The sequence below is a fragment of the Equus caballus genome, chromosome 20 (genome assembly GCF_041296265.1).
Source record: "Equus caballus isolate H_3958 breed thoroughbred chromosome 20, TB-T2T, whole genome shotgun sequence".
NCBI classification, from domain to species: Eukaryota; Metazoa; Chordata; class Mammalia; order Perissodactyla; family Equidae; genus Equus; species Equus caballus.
In genome coordinates this window covers 26,439,052-26,459,546 of record NC_091703.1, presented here as the reverse complement: position 1 = coordinate 26,459,546, position 20,495 = coordinate 26,439,052, and the positions used below count along the sequence as shown (strand labels likewise).

The 20,495-nt window shown below is 44.8% G+C and overlaps 1 protein-coding gene and 3 pseudogenes across 33 annotated transcripts; 3 read left to right on the top strand and 1 right to left on the bottom strand.

Moving 5' to 3' along the window:
- LOC138919373 (butyrophilin subfamily 3 member A2-like) overlaps window positions 1-20,495 on the bottom strand; it is a 187,384-nt pseudogene that overhangs the window by 121,092 nt on the left and 45,797 nt on the right.
- The window catches only part of LOC138919676 (butyrophilin subfamily 3 member A2-like), a 140,252-nt pseudogene that overhangs the window by 91,626 nt on the left and 28,131 nt on the right, over window positions 1-20,495 (top strand).
- LOC138915067 (butyrophilin subfamily 3 member A2-like) lies at window positions 1,389-12,023 on the top strand. Of its 33 annotated transcripts, XM_070244284.1 has the most exons (10): window positions 1,390-1,554; window positions 2,128-2,244; window positions 2,485-2,624; window positions 5,835-5,924; window positions 6,178-6,525; window positions 6,994-7,143; window positions 7,836-8,022; window positions 9,246-9,272; window positions 10,634-10,832; window positions 11,622-12,023. In XM_070244284.1, exons 4-6 carry the CDS (start codon window positions 5,840-5,842, stop codon window positions 7,047-7,049), a joined length of 489 nt encoding a protein of 162 aa, XP_070100385.1. In that variant the 5' UTR covers window positions 1,390-1,554; window positions 2,128-2,244; window positions 2,485-2,624; window positions 5,835-5,839; the 3' UTR covers window positions 7,050-7,143; window positions 7,836-8,022; window positions 9,246-9,272; window positions 10,634-10,832; window positions 11,622-12,023. The 33 variants fall into 33 exon arrangements, 29 of the variants coding, with proteins under 29 accessions (XP_070100363.1, XP_070100387.1, XP_070100386.1 ...); XM_070244270.1 differs by lacking the exons at window positions 2,485-2,624; window positions 6,994-7,143 and adding an exon at window positions 9,737-9,763; XM_070244272.1 differs by lacking the exon at window positions 6,994-7,143.
- On the top strand, window positions 12,784-19,874 carry LOC100146387 (butyrophilin subfamily 2 member A2-like; annotated as a pseudogene).

The window sequence follows — 20,495 nt, the reverse complement described above, 5'->3', positions numbered from 1 at the left end:
ATAAAAAATTGAATATACTAAATGTTCACTGTAGAATATAGATAGTTATACTTGGAGTCCATTGAAAAAGTCCTTTAACTTTGCTCTATGTTTGAAAATTTCCATGACAAACTGTTAATAGTAGGGAATGGGAAGGAAATAATACCGTAAGTGCCATTGGCTTAAACAAAACAGGGGTTGTTTTCCTTTGACATGAAATGAATTCAGAAGGTAGCAGTCCAGAGTTGGTCTGGCAGCTCAGAGATACATCCATGCCCCAGCCTCTTTCTGTCCTTTTCCTATGGCATCTCAGCAGATGGATTCCATTCTGAAAGATGCCTTATGGTCGCAAGATGGTCACTGCACTCCAGCTCCAAGGACCATGTTCTAGGCAAAAGAAGGGAGGAAATAGGAAGAGTATGGATCTCTCTTGAGAAATACAACCCAAAAACTTCCACCTACAAATCGTTGGCTCAAACTTAGTCCCTTGTCTCTGCTATCTACAAGGGGGAGGGGCACATTGCTGGAAACCCTCCCCCCAAATTCGGTTTGATTACTAAGAAGAAGCAGGGAATAGATATTACACAAGGATCCTGCCATATCTACCACAGAGCTTAAATTCAAACTTTTGGAATATAATCAAATTCCGTCAGCCAAGATACATCATAGCCCTGGGAGCTTTAATCACTGTCTTGGAATGCCAATAAAGTGTCTTGGGAAGCTCTAGGCCACAGGCATTCACAGCCTACCCAGAGTCTAACCTCAGAGAATACAGAATCCTCTTGGCAGAGTAAAAACAAATACACATGAAAATACAAATGTAGTACAAATAAGGCACAAAGGGTGAAGGAAGCTGCTCAGCAATACTCCAAACAAGAATATTCTGAAAAATCTAAGACATGCCCATCAGCCACTGGCAGCACTGCCTCTGGAAACATGAAAATTGTATGATTTGGTCATGGATCTGAGACGAGTTTCAGAGGTGCCAAAAAGATAGAGTGGATCTTGCTTTCTTTCCATTCACACTTCCATTTGTCTCTGTTGTAAAAGATGTCCTCCTCTGTGTGCCCACCTACATACACGCAGATGTTAGTGAATGGCTACAGAAACATTTTACTTAGTACACGTCTTCCTCTCTTCACACATTAAAATCTTGTAATTTTCCTGCTTGGTTCTGCTGATAAATCTATTATGGTATAAAAGACATAAACTAAGTGTATATTATGAAATCCTGATTATACACAAATATACACATGAATGATTCAAATAGGTAAACACAGAAAGACACAAACAGTGTGGGAATTAGGGCTGGAAGTTTTCTTCTTTTTGTACAATCCAATACAGTTACAGTTTCATTCTAACCTTCCCCGCTGGTGTCTGTCCCCACTGATAAGAAACACCCCTCTGAGCCAATCAAAAAACAAATTCTTCCAGAGAGGGACTCTGTGACTGTTTCTCACAGTGAGCAGCATGTCCTTCATTTCCTTTTCTTCCAGAGCAGACTGTTAACTGTAGCGAAGAACTATTGATTACTTCACTCTGTGGCCTGCGATGTTCAGATGGGAACGCCGAGGGGTAAGTGGGGGAAAGCCAGGGTTACAGGCCCTAGGAAGAGAGAGGCTAAGAAGCTGAGAATGCATACAGGGAAGTCCTCACCCAGAGAAAGGGGGTTTGGTGCTTGTGTGTGTGCTGAGGGGATGGGGGTTGGGGCAGGAGGCAGTGCAAAATGTAAGGAATTGCCTTGGGAAATTTGGTGGGAAGGAGAAAATCTGAATGAAAAAACTTGCCAACTGCATGTTCTTAGGAACTTACTGTGGTAAGAAAGGAGCAAAGGACTATTATAATCTGTCCTGGTCATCTCCAGGAGTGTATTCTAGGAGATTATAAAAAGATATGTGCCTTAAAATTTATACGTGAAGATGTTCATTACAGAATTATTTGTAGTATATAAAAATCTGAACCAACCTCTGTATACAACATAAATGTACATATATAACAGTAGGAAGATAATAAACAACACATTGTGCAATTGTGAAGGGATTTCCATATAATCATTAGAAATGTTTTAAATAAAGTTTTTATTTATAACTGTAACAAAATTGGATCCAATTTGGATGTTTAAAATGTACCTACATTTTGCTTTTGCAGATTTTACTATGATGAACAGCCTTGAACATAAATCTTTGTGTTAATACCTGATGTTTTTTCCTTAAGAATAATTCCTACAAGTGGAATTTCTGTGTCAGAAGATGAAACGTTTTAGAGGTATTTCGTATATATACATGACCAAAATACTTACATTCCTTTGAAGAGAGGTATATAATTACCAGTACAGATTATTTAAATTTTATTCTTTTAAATTTTTCTCTATTTTAAAATTGCCTTAATCAAGAACAAAAAAACAATAAATATCCCCAAAAATGAGTGAAAACATATTCCCCACTCATAGAGAGCAGAGAAATTGTACGTATTATAATAACAATACCGTCCTCTCTGGCTGCACAGAGAACAGTTTGAAGAGGAGAGGAAGGACTGAAAGGCAATATTTTGTCTGATTCGGTTTTCACATTCAGACAAGGGTCCAAAGGTTGACCATCTGCACAGACTTCTGCTCCCTTGTCCCCTGGCCGTTCCTGGATTAGCAGGTACTGTGACTGGGGTGTCATGCTGGTTCGTTTGGAGGAGTTGGTATTTTCTGAACAACTAATATGTTGCCATCACTATAATTATTTGTAACAATTCTTCGTTGCTAAGTTGTACATGAAAGTTTTTAAAATTTAAAACATTCAAATAATTTTTAAAGTATAGAGCACAAAGGACAAAAGAATCTTTCACTCAATCCCCAATTCTCAATTTTGCTTGTTTCCTTTTAGACCTTTTTTAAGGGAATGACATAAAAAAGTGAGTAGAAATTGACAGATTGGTTTTTGTTTTTAACAGAATCATTAGTAGTGTTCTGCAATTTGCTTTTTGTTCACTTCATATATCTTGATTATCTGGGTAGGAGACTATAAATTAGTCTTAGGTGCCGCATTGAATTCATTCAGGGTTGAACTGTTATTTAACTAGCCAGTCTCCTATGGGTGTCACATTAGGTTGTGATCCCTTTTTTTTTACTTTTAAAAATAATGCTGCAGTGTCATCCTCACACGTGCTTCTGTCTGGACCCATGCAAGTGCTTTGCTGGACTAGATGTCTGCAAGTGGCTTTACTGGGGCAATTCTACACACTCTACAGATCATTTTTTGCATTGCTTCATTAGTGACTAAAGTTCAAATAGGTTTTCTCACGTGGCAGTGATCACAGAGCTTGTGAATCATACAGCCATTACCTAGTTTCCACTCCCTTTCTGTTCTTCTACCTGTCATATAGCAGGCCTGGCACATAGTGCGTGCTCCATAAATATTTTTTGAATGAATGAATGAAAAGATGAGTGAGACTGGGTCTTAGTCTTAGCTCTCTCATTCACTAGCCTTGTGATTCAGAAGTGGTGGGTTCAGCCTCTAACTGACTTCAAAGCCTCCACCAAGGAGTCTGCCTGGATCTTAACCAGAGTCTGACGGAGGCATGATTTGAACTTGGTGATGGCCATGGGTTGGAACTTAGCAGAGACTACAGTGTTGCTCCCCAGGTGGGCACGCCCTTATACCACCTGACGTCTTCAGGGAGGGAGAGGATACATGATGGGAGAGGTCCAAGAGAAAAGGGAGGAGCTAGATCCAGAGATCTCAGTCCTTTCTCTGAGTAATCCACCTAGGCCTGCTCTCAGGCTCTCCACTATCCAAGGATGCAGCCACGTCTGGGGTGGTTAGGATCAGAGCCAAGCTAGAACTCCAGCTAGAATCAAGCCTTGCCAGCTGGTGAAGGCCCCACACTTTGCTTATCACTAAGGCTCATATTGATGCCACAGACCATGCCTAAAAGTTGGTGGAGGTGCTTTTCTGAGCCAAGATACAGTTGGGAGCACTGGTCAGGGAGTGGGGACTTGCAGAGGCCCTGCCTCTGGGCTGAGAGAACTTCAGCACTTTGTAGAGACGTGAGCTTTTTTGGGCTGCTGTGTGCTCCTAGCCTGACATATTAGCCCCTTCTTTGCAAGTACAAGCTCTTACATTTCTGCCTTGAAAAGGCACTTCTCTAGCAGTGGTGATGCTAAGACCGGGGAAATTATCCATTGCTGGTGAGCCCAGAGGCCATCTGCCAAGGAGCATTGGTGAACACCTGGGAAAAAAGAAGTCAGGAAATGAATAATTTCCTTCCCAGTGATGTTTCCCCCCAAAAAAAAAACAATCGTGAAAAGAGTGCACTGAAGCACATCGAGTTGTAACACTCTTACATGCTATCTAGGACGTGCTTGCTCCATGAAACCAATTCATAGAAAAGTAGGAATAAATACATTAATATAGGCAATTCCTAGTAGAAGCACAGGAGACAAGGCTCTCTCTCCATGCCAGACCAAAAAGTAGGTTACTACTTTTTTGAGTAGTGGCAGATACTTATCTTCACAACTGTCTGCCTCCCCTTGATGGATGACAAGCTGTTAATCTGATATCTAAACCAATTTAAAATGCTTTGAGGCCAGCCAGTGGCACAGCAGTTAAGTTCGCACGTTCTGCTTTGGCAGCCCAGGGTTCGCCAGTTTGGATCCCAGGTGTGGACCTACACACCGCTTGTCAAGCCATGCTGAGGTAGGCATGCTACCTATAAAAAGTAGAGGTAGATGGGCATGGATGCTAGCTTAGGGCCAGTCTTCCTCAGCAAAAAAAGAGATGAGGATTGGTGGCAGATGTTAGCTCAGGGCTAATCTTCCTCAAAATAAATAAATAATAAAATAGATAATCAAAATGCTAGTGAGTATTGATGGGCTAATAAATTCATCCTCATCCATTCACTTATTCAACAAAAAGTTTCTGAGGGTTCCATGTGAACCACCCACTATTGTATAGGCTCATCACATATCATAAAACAAAATAGACCAATATTCTTGTTTGTGAAGCTTCCACTTGAGTAGGTGGAGACAGACAGTAAACACATGGTATGCTAGATGGTGAAAATTTAATGGAGAGAAGAGAGCAGGCTTAGGGGGATGGGAACAGTTTGCCATAATCCTGTGGTCAGAGAAGTTCTTGAGGAGGAATTGACTTTAGAGGAAAGACTTGAAGGAGGTGAGGGAGTGAGACTTGTGGATGTCTGGGGGAAGAGGGTTCCAGGTAGAGGGAAGAGTCAGAGCTGAGGTCCTCTGTCCTGGCCCGTTCAAGGACCAGCAAGAAGGGCAGGGTGTCTGGAACAGACAAGGAGGGTTGGAAAGACAAAGTGAGAGGTGCAGGTCAGGGAGGGCCCTGTTGGCCATTGTGAGCACTTCAGTATCTACTCTGAGTGAAATGGGAGATATTGAGCAGGGGAGTGACATGATGTGACTCAAAGCACATTCTGGCTGCTGTGTTGAGCATAGACTGTAGGGGGCACAAGTAGAATCAGGGGACCCAGAGAGGGGGGTCCTGTATTAATCACAGTGTGATGGTGCAGGCTTGGATGTGGCTGTAGCAGTTGAAGTGTGGGAAGTGGAAGGATTCTCAACATATTTGGACAGTAGAGACAAAGTTTTCCTGATTGATTAGGGTTAATGTATGTACATTTAATGTTACATATTTTTATGGGTGATTTTCCATGTGAAACTCAAAGGTTAAGAAACTCCCGAGCAGGTATTTTGGCAGAGGAGGGTCTTGAGTCACCACATTCATGACTGTGTGTTTCACCAAATTGGCCCTGGGGAGGTGGAGGTTGGATGTGGAATTCACAATCTTCTTCTAGGTCTGGGTCATAATTTCTTCTCAACTCTTTCTGGCATCTCTCTGCAGCACTGATGAAAATGGCAAGTTCCCTAGACTTCCTTCTCCTCGACTTCCTTGTTGGCCTCATCTTCTTCCAGCTGCTTGCCCCCTGCTCAGGTAGGGAGCATTCTGCTTTTATGTATCTGAAGCAATTACCTATGAGTGTCCAGTCAGAACTTCTGACAACTTCTCATACCTGGAAGTCCCACGCCAAGCTGAAAGTACTCATGACAATTAGACAAATTATACTTCTGTTAGGATCACGTTCCTCTCTAGGTTATTCATACCTCACTCTCCCTGCCTGAGATGCTCTCATCTTACCCTCATGGCCTCAAGTCCCTCTGATGGAGCTTCTCCTTTTATTGACTAGCTCAGTTTTCTGTGATCAGACCCCCTGGAACCATCCTGGCTGTGGTGGGTGAAGATGCTGATCTACCCTGTCATCTGTCCCTGAACATGAGCACAGAGACCATGGAGCTGATGTGGGTGAGATCCAGTCTTAGGCAGGTAGTATACATGTATGCAAATGGGCAAGAAGTGGAAGACAAACAGATGGCAGAGTATCGAGGGAGAACTTCGCTTTTAAGAGATGGCATCGCTGAAGGAAAGGCTACTCTCCGAATTTATAATGTCAGGGCCTCTGACAGTGGAAACTACCTGTGTTATTTCCAAGATGGCAACTTCTCTGAAATAACCCTGGTGGAGCTGAAGTTTGCAGGTGAGCCTCCAGATTTCACTCTGCGCTAGTTCCTCCCTGGGACCTGGAAGCAGAGGAAGACGTCATCCTCCAAATGTACCTCAGAGCACCCTGGCTGGTCACTTGGAACTGCCTCCACCACTTTCCCATTTTGTTTCTCTGAAGCCCTTGGGAAAGACACAGGTTTTCCTCTGGGAAGAATCCTCTCTACACCCTATAATATCAAGTAAAGAACTCCCTCATGCTGGCCATCAAGGTCTAAGCAGGAAAGTGGAAGATTGGGGATAGGAAGGATAAGAAAATATCTCCTCAGTGATGGCACACAGTTGTTCGGGTTCAGGTATGTTCCAGATGGCTTCGGTGGCCCCTCCAGGTGCACGGTGCTGTGGGTCCTGTGAGGCTGACCTGTGGGAGAGCATCTGTGCTGTCAAAGTTCTCTAAACAAAGGCCTCTAGGAACATACCAAGCTGTGTTTATTGTTTGTTACAGGGAGGAGAATGTATGTCATGTGGGAACCATGGAGTGTCTCAGTAGGAGAGTGTTAGAGAAGAGTTGCTATAGGAGTGGGCTTGTGTTAGGGGAGCTCGAAGAGGGTTTATAGAAGTGGAGCTTTTCTCTGGATTGGATGCTGTCATGAAGGTAAGGGGTGTGATTCTGTGGGTGGGTATCTTAAAAAAAAAAGGCAAATGCAGAGTAGTTTGTATAGAATGCTATCTTTGGTGTAAAGAAGAAAAAATAACAACATATTTATATTTTTAAAATTTGATATACACTTGCATAGCCCTCACTCTGTGTCAGGCACATTATAAGCATTAATTTGATCCTTTAACCTTATGAGTGGGGTACTGTTATTACCCCAAGTTACAGATTATGATACCAGGAGCAGAGCAGTGAAATAATTAGTCCAAGATCACACTGCCAGTCAAGTGGAGGAGCCAGAATTTGAACTCAGGCCCTCCAGCTCCAAAGTTCACACTGTTAGCCACCATATTAAGTTGACTAATTAAGCTAATAAATGGAGGCAGGAAGGAGGGAGTGGATGGGAGACTTGGACGACTTTTTATATTTTTTTGATATTTGAACCATTTAAATGTGACCTATTGAAAAACTAAATTAGAAAAAAACGTGATTCTGTTGCTCAAGTAACTGATATTCAGATATGAGAAGCAGACTTTTCAAGACAATCAATCGTATTACGTTATAGTAAGAGTTTATCAGTCTTACCCAAAGATTGCTGAGACTTTAGAAGGAGAGAGATGACTTAATGTCGTGAGATCAACTCTGTGATCCTGGCCCTTGGGGTGAGAGGCTAAAGCTTCATTTCATTGCAGACCCCTTCTGGAGGACCCGGACCTTGATCGTAGCCTTTGCTGGGACCCTGGCAGTCTTCCTGCTGCTTCTCTCAGGGGCAGGTTACTTCCTGTGGCAAGAGAAGCAAAAAGAGGCTGTATCCCAGGAGAAAGAGATATAATAAAAGGAAAAAGAACCAGCATGGGCATAAAAGAAACAGAATGAAGGGTAAAAGGCATCGGACCTGGGAGGGAACCTAAGACCCTGGCTTAGGGGAGGGAGGCCAAAGACCTCACCCCTTCTCTACTTCACACACCTGCCTTTGCACTGGCTCATTTCTAAGGTTTATTTTCTAGCGGTCCCCTACACTCCATCTCCCTAACAGTAAGTTTTTTTTCCTGCTCATTTTCCAGAGAAGTTCTAGTGTGAAATCCATAAATTCTGATTCCCCCAAGGTCCCAAGTAGTTCTTGGTATCACTGCTTTAAGAATCTTAATGACTGCCTACATTTGTTCCATTGCAGACTTGAGAGAGGTGGACTACAGGGCTCTTGCCTGAGTGACTTTCACATTTTCTCTGAATTTGCATCTAAGACTCTCTGCTGGGATACTTCCCAGCCCCTTTCCTCATTCCTATCTCTACCCTGGGCTGAGAAATGTCCTGGGTCGATTTATAAAGGGACAGAAATAAGGAATACTGTTTGGGGGGAGTCGTGTTATTTTAAAACAGAGAAGCACTTTCAATGTCTCTCCAAGAGGGGCCCACAGACTGTAGAGCCCATCAAGGCACCAGAGAATATCCAGGGGTGTACCTGAAAGGAAAGGAGGAGGAGGCAGATGGAAATCTCTAGGTGAAATGCCTTCCCCATGCCAGGAAGCTCACTAGTTGTTTTACATAACCTCACTAGCTGCTGAAAAGAAAACAAAGAATGCAAGATTTAAGAGAATGAGAAAGTCAGAGAAGAAGGAGAGAAAATTGTCCCTAAAATAAAGGAGTGGCCACAGTGACACAGATGTCATAGATTTATTAGAAGTGATTTTAAAAAAGTAGTACCTGAAACTTCCTCAGAAAGTTGCCCAATTCTTTTCAGAATCATGCAGAAAATATTACAATTGAGATAGATGGATTCCAGTATATATGTATATACAAGCATACACACAGTGACACCTAAACTCAGGTATGAGAGTGTAGACACATACAAAATAGATCAGCCAGTTCTCAGCTGGGAAAGCACTTACATGGTGCATGTGGTATCATCAGCATGCAATTGATGTTCTCAGACTTGATATGAAGGAGGAGAGGGGAGGAGAGGACGGAACAGGCAGAAGGAGAAGGTAGGAAGGGTGGGGGTGGGTGTCAAAAAGAAAGATTGAATGGGTGCAAGAGAAGAGAATGGCACAACTCAGAAATTACATATTTCAGGTGATGTCTCTACCTTTCTTCCATTGTAGGTGAAGGGAAGTCTCAGGCCTATGCTGGTGAGTGACCCTGATGTTCTCTGATTTTCCTGGCACATGTGTACGAAGCATTTAAACTTTTCCTCTGCTGTGTGACCCATTGCAATTCCAGTAGGAATAATCAGATCTAGCCCAGAGGGTCATTTTCTGTGGGGGATACCACCCCTGATTTTCTGGAGCCTTAGGGAGGACCTTCCAGAGACAGGGTCTGGGCATTTTCAGCCACACCTCACCCTGCAGGCACAGCACACATGTCCACACCCTAGCAAAGCCTAGCCATGTCACCCACAGCCCCAGCATGATGGAGAGAAGGAAGTGCACCATTTTTGGGAGCTTATGTGCCTGACCCAGCAGAACTGTGGATGAAGGAAGCTGGACATTGGAAGGGACTGAAAAATGGGAGCAAGAAAAGGCTTAGTGACGAGAAGGGGTGGCGGAAGAACAGAAATAATGTCCTTTCCGTGTCTGTGTCTCCTGCCTTTCAGAATGGAAGATGACCCTCTTCCAAGCTGGTGAGAGAATCATTGTATGTTCCCTAGGACAACAACCTGAGAAAGCTTGTTCCATTTTTTTTTCTCCAACTCTTGAGATTCTTGGAAGAACAGTCCCCATGACTGGGAAAGTTCCAAGTGGGTGACTTGAGGTCCTGGTCTCAAAGGTGTGCCCATCTCCAAGGCCTTCCTGCTGAAAGACCAGAGAACCAGGGAGGATTGCTCTCCTGGGTCCACAGATCTTCATGGGAAGGAAGAGGCATAAAGGGTAGAGCTGAGGGAAGGAGAGGCAGAGTGAACTAACACTGCAGGGAGAGTGAGGATGTGGACTGACCAAGCAGAGAAGGCAAAGCACAAAAGTCTTTGTTTTTCCCAAGCTTCTTATGCCATCTCCTGCTGCTGTGTGTCCCCAAGTTACTTAATGTTTCTGAACTCTAGTCTCCTCATTTTTAAATAATGATCATAATCCCTATTATGTGATGGTTGAGTTAAAGACGAAGTGAGGTAATGAATGTGTATTGGTCAAAAAACCAACAAGAAACAGATGGCATGTTGAAACTGGGTAGTTGAAGAGGCTTTAGAAAGAAATTATTTACAAAGGCAGGATTCGGGTTAAGGGAAACCAGCAAAGGAGTGTGGAGTGCCCCAGGACTCACCATAGTGAGGAACTGTCATCACCCCTAGGCTTGAAGGAATAGGGAGAGGGAGCAGTTGCTGGAGCCCAGAGGAAGCTGTAGCTCAAGAACAGGCTGCCTGAGAGGAGTCAGGCCTTTGTGAGAGCATCACCCTCTGAAGTTGACAGGGAGGAAGTGGGGGAAATGAATGCTGTGCCTCTCTTTTCTTTCTCCTTCCAATCTTCAGCTAGTACCTTCCTTTGGCCAAACCCAACAGGTAACCAGAAGCAAGGAAGCCCAGTGACGCTGTCTATATAAGATGGATTCCTGGGGCCTAAAAGACAATACAGAAAGGAAGAAAGTGGATCTGGGAGCACAGAAAGTCCCCAGCGTGGCCTCTAACACAGAAAATGCATGGAGCTATTGTAACTTGAGGCGCTTCATTCCCGCCTGGCCCTGGACTACGTATGAAACAGGTATTATCTTTTTCTACCCTAGAGATTAGTATTTTTATTCCCATTTTTCAGATAAGGAAATTGAAGCTCAAGGATATTATGTAGCTTCAGTCTATGGAAAAGGAGACTGCACCAAAGGGAAAGTCATTCAGCTCAGAAGTGGTAGAGTAAAGATTGAAATGTAAATCTGTGTGACTATAAAGTTCAGATGGGCAGAGTGATTTTGGAAAGGGAAATAGGAAAAGCATGGAAGGAATGAGCCAGCTTGAGATGTCCTGCTAGGCAGACCCTGACCCTCAGAACTCTACACCACCAAAAAGAAGACTCCTGGGCCTTTCTTTTGGTGTTGCTGAGAGGGTCACATTCAGGGAAGGTTAGGAATACCAGGTCTGGATTTGGACCTCCTCAGCCATAGCCAGGTCTTGAAAGTTGAGGCTCTGAGTTGTAGGAACAATGGCCGACCCCATGGCCCATCCCCAAACTTTCTGCAGTGGATGTGATTCTGGATCTGGACACGGCAAACTCCATCCTCTTTGTTTCTGAGGACCAGTGGAGCATGCGGTGGGCAGAGGAGCAACAGAATCTGCCAGCCCACCCTAAGAGATTTGATAGGCATTATCGTGGGCTTGGCGGCAAGAGCTTTACATAAGGGAGGCATTTTTGGGAGGTGGAGGTGGGGGGCAGGAAGGAGTGGCATGTTGGGGTGTGTAGGGAGAACAAGAGAGAAAAGTGGGTTTATATAGCATCCGAGAATGAATTCTGGATTGTGGAGCCTGATGGGAATGACTATCTGTGTCTCACCTTCCCCAGGACCAATCTGGCAATTGTCAATCCTCCTCAAAGTGTGGGAGTTTTCCTGGACTATGGGACTGGTGAGGTAACATTCTACAATGCCATCATGGATATCATATCTACATCTTCCCACACACCACCTTCTGCGGGCATCTGTGGCCTGTGGCCTGTTTTCACAATTCAATCATGGGATCCCACTGCCTTGAACATTTGCCCAGTGCTGACCTGAGTGCAGAGTTCTCTTGTTCCTGACCTGGTGTCTGACCATTCCCTGGAGACACCAGTGACCCCAGGATCTGCTGATTGGAATGGGGACCCTCAGGCTGAAGCAACATCCTTGCTGTCCCATGCCCAGCCTGGAGCTGAGTGCCTCCTCATTAAAAGCAACACTTTGCAACAATAAAATACTTACTAAATGTACACACTGTGTGAAGCATGTCACTAATGTTAATTCCATTACTCCATATGACAGTTTAGTTTGGTACCACTTTATTGTCTCCTTTCTATAAAAAAAGGAAACAAGGGTGCAGAAAAGTGAATTAACCTTCCAAAGTTTACTCAGCAAGTGAATGACAGCTAGGATCTTAAGAGCAATAACTAAAATATATCAAAAACAAAATGTACTGGGTGCTGTGCTAAATTATTTAAGTGCATTTCCCTGTTCTAATCCTCACTACAACCCTGTGAGGTAGTCTCATTTCAAGAATGTGGAAACTGAGGCAGGGGCAGGTATAGTACTTATATCATTTATACAGGAAAGGGGAACCTTGTAGGTGGGGAGACTTTCCATCACAATCTTTACCTCACATAGTAAAGCCTGATTTCCGGAGAGAAGGAAGGGAATGGTGGAAGGGTATGGAAGAATATGAAGTGACAACTGGAGAAATTCAATTCTGGCCAGAGAAGTGCGCCAAGGAGCGTGGAAAACTGCCTTCCTCATCCTTGTATTGTTGGCTTATTCCATGGAATGTTTAATGAATCAATCTATTGGGAGAAAACTGAACCTGGAGGGGAAGGGGGCTGCCCAAGACAGAAGTTGGGGCGCTGATGATGCCAACACAGGTTACAGGAAGGTTTGACCTAGATCAGAACTAGTGTCAAGTCTCCTTGGCTGATTTCTCTGTCTGTGCCTCTAGGTCTCTGGTCCCTGCTTCTCCTGGGTGACTCATCTTTGGTGCTTATGGAACCAGCTGCTTCCCTGCATTTCTCCCTGCCAGGTTCCCTTCTCTTCTTCCACCTCCTCAGCTATTTGCACTGGTCTCAGATGGAGTCCATGCCACTAGCTCCTATCTGCTTCTCAGAAAGGAAAATTGAAACTTCAGTCTGCAAAACACTGCAGTCTGAAAAAGTGCTGCAGTTGTGTTCACTCATCCTTTCCTTCTGCACATGCTCACTGAATTTTTACCAGCGCCATCCCATGGAATGCAATGAGAGCCACAAAAGGAAGCTGAATATTCAATGTTGAAATTTTTACTTAAATTTAAAAAGGTTAATCGGCTGGCCATTGCAATAGTGGTTAATTTCCTGCACTAGACTTCAGCAGCCCACGGTTCACAGGTTCTGATCCCAAGCACAGACCTAGTACAGCTCGTCAAGCCACACTGTGGTGGCATCTCGCATAAAATAGTGGAAGGTTGGCACAGATGTTAGCTCAGAGACAGCCTTCCTCACGCAAAAAAACAAAAAACAGAGGAAGTTTGGTAACAGACATTAACTCAGGGCCAATCTTCCTCAGAAAAAAATAAACAGAAAAAAGCAAAAAAATTAAAAAGAAATTGATGAAACAAATTTTAATAATATAATTTTAACCCCAAACCCAAAATACTATCATCTAAATTTTATTATATAATATTAACAATAAGATATTTAATAGTTTTTATTATAGATTTTCAAAATTGTCTGTGTTTATTTTACATTTACCGCCCATTTCCATTGGGACCAGCTAATGGCTACCATTTTGGACAGCTCAAGTTTACACCACACTCCAGGTTCTGTGCTAGATTGGGGGATGGAAGGAAACCTCTGTGAGCACAGGGTCAGTAGGGGGTTCTCAGTGTCTGCTTCTCAGTGTTTTGTTCAGGAAGCATTAGCTGCCTCAATAGGCACTCCTACTAGGTATCTATTGCTGCTGACCAGCCACAGCTACTGGCCCCTAGAATCCTCAACCCAGGAAGCCCCTGTGGGCTTAGAAAGAATATGACTGAAAGAATCTAATAGAAATAGAGAAAGAATCTGTCTGTGCCCTGGAATATGCACTTCCTTTCCTGCCTTCGATATTTGGTGGCTGAGGCCCCTGTGTGATTCTACCCCTTTGTTGAACAGAGCAGTTTACTGTCTTGGGGCCAACTGATCCATCCGGCCATGATGAGAGAAACAGCATGTTACGCTGCCACCTGTCACCTGAGAAAAACGCTGAAGACACGGAAGTGTGGTGGTTCAGGTCTCAGTTCTCCCAGCAGTGCTTGTGTATAAGGGCGGGCGAGAGAGGACAGAGGAGCAGATGGAGGAGAACCGAGGAAGGACAATCTTTGTGAAGGAAGAGATTAGCAAGGGGAGCGTGGCGCTGATCATCCACAATGTCACAGCCCATGAGAATGGCATCTACCACTGTTATTTCCTAAAAGGAAAATCCTACGATGAGCCCATCATACTCCTGATGGTGGCAAATGTGTCATTTCATTTTTTCTGTTGCATTTTCACAGTGTGACTCTTGGGTAAAGTTTCTCTCCGAACCCCATGCCTGTGGTAGACCAGCAGATATTTATCTGGAGTCCCCTTTACACAGGGAGGGTGGCTTCCACCTGCCCAAAGGCCAAATGAGTGGGTTTGCCCTGCTGAGCTGTGGGCATCACCTCTTGAGAAGCACACAGAACTCAGCTGCAGCCTTGAATAGGGAGAATGTTGGATCTCTACAGATTATTCTTATGTTTACTTCTTGGAGATCTCTGAGGGTCTTCCTCAGTCACAAGTTTTAGATTTAGACATTTTTTTCTTATGAAATACAATACACGCACAGAAAAACTCATAAAACGCTACTGTACAGATTACTGATATTGTGAATTATGATCCACATAACCACTACTGATAACAACAAAGAACAGCGCCTAAACCTCACACCTTAGTTTGCTGGGATCATGGTCTTGAGGTTAAAAAGTTTCATAAGATTCTGCCAGCCTGGCAGGTTTCTGTCCTTATCGTATTAACCTAGAGCTTCAGAAAGCCAAGGCTACTGAGAAGCCCTACCACGGCCAAAAGCGGAGTCCTCCACCTGCTTGTTCCAGGTCAGAGTGGACACACCCACACAAAAGTGAGAACATTAAAACCTGTAGCTGAATGAATCAATCAACAAACACTTATTAGTAGCAGAAGCTTGGTACTGTGATGGGGTCTGTAGGTGGAGCACAAAGAAAAGTGCAATGTAGTCCTTTGTCCTTAGAGATCTCACCATTGTATTTGGCATTTTGGTCTCCCTGCACTCTCCAACGTCAAGGTTTTCTTCCTTCCTCTTGTCCTTCCTATCTTCTTCCTTCTTTCCTCTGTCCCTCCCTCCTTTCCTTCCTTCCTCCCTTCACAGAAAGGGTACCGCAGGAATGTATGGAATATACATAATCAGTTTCTCTGGGCGCTGGACACTTGCTCTCTCCCCTCTTCCCTTGGCTTCCACCGCTAAGACGCCGACTAAGACACCATTGCCTTTTTATCTGAGCCCTGGTCTCTCTCCTCAGGCCTGGGCTCTAAGCCCCTCAATGAAATGAAGGGCCAGGAGGATGGAGGCATCTGGCTGGAGTGCACATCTGTAGGGTGGTACCCAGAGCCCCGAGCAGTTTGGAGAGACTCCTATGGTGAGATCGTATTCGTCCTGCGGGACGATCACACTGTAAGTGCAGGCAGCCTCTTCATGGTCACCATGGCTGTGAATATCAGGGACTACTCTGTGAGGAACCTGTCCTGCTCCATCAACAACACCCTGCTTGGCCAAGAGAAGGAAACTGTGATTTCCATTCCGGGTTAGTTCCCTGCCCTCTGGAAGCTCATTGTGTGGAGGCAGGATCCTCAAGAGTCATATTGGAGGCTGGAGTGTAAATGGGGAGGTAGGGTGTGGGGTGGAAGGGTCCTGGGCCCTGAAAGCCTGGAGGCTGCAGCTGAGCTGGAGTCTCTTCCCTTGTCACAAGGGGAAAATCAAACAGTCTCAAAACACATGGGGTATAAGCCTCTTCTCTGAGAGTAAATCTGATTGTTTTTTCCCTGTTATGGTCCTTATCCTGCATCAATTTTTAACATTTAGAAGAATCATAGAACATAAGAGTGATATAGGAAGCTGTCTATTTACACCCAGAGTTGCTACCTACTGAAGCCCTCCCTTCCTGCCCATGAGATTTCCCAAGGGCCAGAGCAAGGACATTCTCTATCCACAGACATTGATGAATTCATTCAACAAACACTTAACACGCATCACATGTGTTCAAGGCACTGTTCCAGAAACCAAAGATAAATCGCTGAACAAAACACATGTAGATCCCTGACCTCATGGGGTTCACATTCTAGCATGGCAGAGTACAATAAATGAAGTAATTAAAACAAAGGGTGAACCTGTGGATTCATTAAACTGTGGATTATATCAGGTGGTGATAAGTACTGTAGAAAAAATTACTGAGAGAGGGCATAGGGAGTGCTAGGTGTGTAGCAGAGTTGTAATTATAAAGGAGTGTTATTATTGTAATCAGTGAAGGCTTCATGGAAAACATGGCAGTTTGGCAAGTGAAGAATGAGTTGTGCAGATATTTAAGGACTGCGCAAGTCAGCTAACAGGAAAATCATATGCAAAGGCCCTGAGTCCGAAGCATGTCTGGAAGTTTCAAGGAACCCCAAGAGGCAGGTATGGCTGAAATAGATTGAGTGTAGGGAGAGTTGGAGGAGATGAACTCAGAGAGGCAATAGGTCCACACCATATGGGGCAATGTAGGCCACAGACGGACTTTTGTTTTAGTCTGAGTGAGATAGGAAATATTATAGGGTTTTGAGAAAAGAAATAACATGCTCTCACTTAGGCTCCTGTGCTGAGGATAGACTGCAGAGGGTGTAAGCAGAAGTGGGAGGAGGGCGTTGCAATATTCCAGGCAAGAAGACATGGTGGCTTGTCCTAGGGCGATGGCTGTGGTGACCCAGCATGGCTGGTAGCTTTCATTCACCATGGTCCTCTTCATGGTGACTACAGGTATTTCTGCTTTTTGTCTCCTGGGCCCCCAGCCCTGGCACTCATTGTGGGGTGACCCTTTCTCTATCTGGGGTTTCTGAGAGAGAAGCCAACATAGCAGGGAGCTTGGGGAGCTCTTTAGATATGAATCCTGAGGGGAGCTCTCATCTCAGGTCTCCTTTCTCTCACTATATGGGACTTTTATGGCTCCCTTTTCAGAATCCTTTGTTCCCAATATATCTTCCTGGATGGTGTCCCTGGCTGTCATCATGTCTACTCTGCTCCTCCTCATGGCTGGAGCATCTGTCTTATCAAGAAAATCCACAGGGAAAAAGATACTCTCACAGGAGAAAAGGATACTGAAAAAGGAGAAAGAATTTGCACGTAAGTAAGTGTGGGAAGAAAGTGTGTAAAAGAGAAAGAACATCACATAAAAAGTAAAAGAGTAAGTTCACTGTCACACAAAGGCCACACCTCTGACAGCTGGAAGCCCGGGAAACAGAGAGAGGAAATGAACAGAGGCAGCAGCAAGGGCTTGGAACTCTCATGTCCTAGGAATTAATCCCTCAGCCTTGCTTGCTTCCATTCTGCATGGGTTGCATCCATTCATATGGCTACATGGAGCACTATATTGTTGACCAAAAGTAAAGCTAAGCCAGTACTTATAATTTTCATCCAGCTAATCATATATCATTTCTGTATCCTGACAATTCCCTGGGCAATAGGAAGGGGCCAATGGTGTTCATAGAAAGGGCCAGTCCTTCATCGCTTAATACAAATTCAGCTCCTGGTGGTTCTTTTGAAGACATTCATTTATTTCTGTTTTTTCAGAGTAAATTCAAGAGGAATTGTGTAAATTTAGCATTTCTGAAATACTCAACACGCAATTTGTTTTCTCCATGGTTAGCCATTATCTCATGAAGCTCACCTGTCTGTCTCATTGCAGGATGGAGAAGAACCCTCTCACATGCTGGTGAGCCCCTCTGACGTTCCCTCAGTTCCTGAGCTTCCTCCCCACTAACCAGCCAACAGCACACATAAGAGGTGATGAACAAGGGGGCCTGAAGCTGGCTGGGGGCAGCAGGGAGCTGGGATTTGTTCACTGTCAGTATCCCCCACAAACATTTTTCCCAGCTCTTCTGTCAGGGAATCTCTGCAGCTTTCAGTCAACTCTACGGCTGAGTTCTCAACAAAATTTCCTCTTTATAAACATTTGTTCCATGATTAAAGAGGTCTACCATAATAGTGGACCTCCACAAAGGTTACATTGTAGTAGTTGTTGCTCTGTGGATCCTGGATTAATTTGAAAGAAGATGATACTGGCTTAACTGTTGATAACCTGGGAGATGGTACAGACTGCACAGTTGAAGAGCCACAGGTGGGAAAGGGAATAAGCTTCCCCAAGCCTGTCTCAGGGAGGCACAGACGGGTGCCAGAGATGCCTTCCAGCTCCAAGAGAACACTGATGCTCTGTGTGTAGCCTGTGAGGGGAGGGGAGGTGGGCAAGTGGGAGAGCAGGGGGTCCACCTGTCTGGTCCTAATGAGCATTTTGCATTTTACAATTTGTCGCCTTCTGCTCAAAAGCACCAAAGGATCCGGGCTTCACCAGATACCATGGCACTGGGAACTTTCCTCCTTCCTCTTTTCAATTTCAAAATGGTCACAGTCAGACATATCAACTTAGGGAAAGGAGAAAGTCAGTTTAACACAATGGAAATGTAGATTGAGTAAGTAATAGTAACTGCAGATGGAAGAGTCTGCAGAATGTCAGGGTCTGAAGCATTTCCTGTATCCAGAGAGGTCACAGCTGCAGACTCAGACCCCTGTTGTTAAAGAAAAACTGGATGCAAATAGTTTCCTCTCCTTTTTGCCACACACACCTCTCAGGCAGAGGTTGACTTTTGGGGACATTATCCTCCTTTTTTACTCTTTGAAGGGCACCCCTCCATGTCATCTAAGTCAGTTGTCATCCGGTTAAACTGGTGGAACACAGAGGACCAATGAAGGGACCCCTTATCCCCCAGGAAGCTGTGTAGGGAGAAATTGGCCTTAATTGCTTCATTGGGAGAGAGATAGGGCCTCTTTGCTGGTTTAAGCTAAGTGGGAAAGTTTCTAACTACAGAAAGTCCCAGAGATCACGTCTTGAATAGAAAAGGTCGATGATCTGAGAATGTTGAAAGAAAATGCGAACCATTGATTTCACTTCATTTGCTGAACTTTCTACACTTCTTGGAGCCCCAATTATCCTCTATCTGAGGCAATGCTCCTGTCACTCAAGAGATACAGGTGCAGCCTCAGTAATTCTCAGGCTGTGAGCTTCCTAGGGCCTGGGATCAAGGGACCGTCATGGAAAAGGATGCCACATGGGGGATCTCCTACCAGCTTTCCAGGAATTTTACCAGGAATCACACAATCTCCTGAGACCCCAGGCCTAAACCTGAGTCTTCCTCTGCAGCTGATGTGGTCCTGGACCCAGACACCGCTCATCCTGAGCTCTTCCTGTCAGAGGACTGGAGAAGCATAGGATGGGGCTCCTCCAGGCAGAGTGTTCCTGACAACCCAGGGAGATTCGACTGTCGGCCTTGTGTCCTGGGCCTGGAGAGCTTCTTCTCAGGGAGACATAACTGAGTGGTACAGGTGGAAAACATGGTAGTGTGGGCTGTGGGGTTTGTAGAGACAGTATTGAGAGGAAAGAGGAGGCCCTACTGATTCTTCAGAATGGCTTCTGCACCTTAGATATGTTTGGAAACCTGTCCTCTCAGAGAAGATTCTCCCACTGACAGAGCACCTTCGACAGGGGGGCATCTTCCTGGATGATGGAGCTAGAGAAGTCTCCTTCTATAACATGGGGACAGATCACACATCTACACATGTCCCCATTCACCATTCTCTGGGCCCCTCAGACCCTTCTTCAGGCTGGGGTCTGATGTCTGTAGCCTCTGCATCTGCCAAGTCTTCTCAGGGGCTCAGGGGGTCACAGTGCCTGAGTGTGGCCTGATCCTTCACAGGACTGGGACCCATGGCAGCCACCAGAACCAATGTCCTTGTCTCAGAGGCAAATAGAGAAGCCCTGGCCATCTCTGATAACACAGCGCAGCACCCTATCGAAGAAAATTGGCCCTCTGTCCCTCTTACATCCTCCAGAGACCCTCTTGACAGCCTCTTCAGGCACCAGCTCCTTCTCTCCCTCGTTGTCCTGTTGTTTTAGTAACTGATTTCCTTGTAACTATGGGACAGGGTCCAGTTTCAGAGCAACTAGTGCTGCCACATGGCTGCCAACCACGAAGAAACTGTGAGAAAGTGACAAGCAGAAAACCTGCTGCTTTAACATCAGAGTGACACATTCAGCCTGATACTCAAGTTGACATCAGACACTGCAGACTCAGGGTGAGAACAATAGCATGCACTAGAATGTAAGAGGTAGAGGGAAACCACAAATGGAAGTCAGAAATAGAAGAAGCAGGACAAGAGAGGTGAGAGGGGGCCAAGGCTGTGGGCTTCATTAAGCCCCATCATTACAGCTAAGGGGTCCCAGGACCTGACTCTCCATTTCCAACCCACCCCCAAGGTTTTCAGTCCACACAGTAAAGCTCCCCAGGACTAGAACTGGGGCAAAGAAGAATGAAGGATGAAGACACGTCTGGATCTGGCCTGGCTCAGATGTCTCTGCAATGAACAAGGAGTCAGTACTCAGTTAC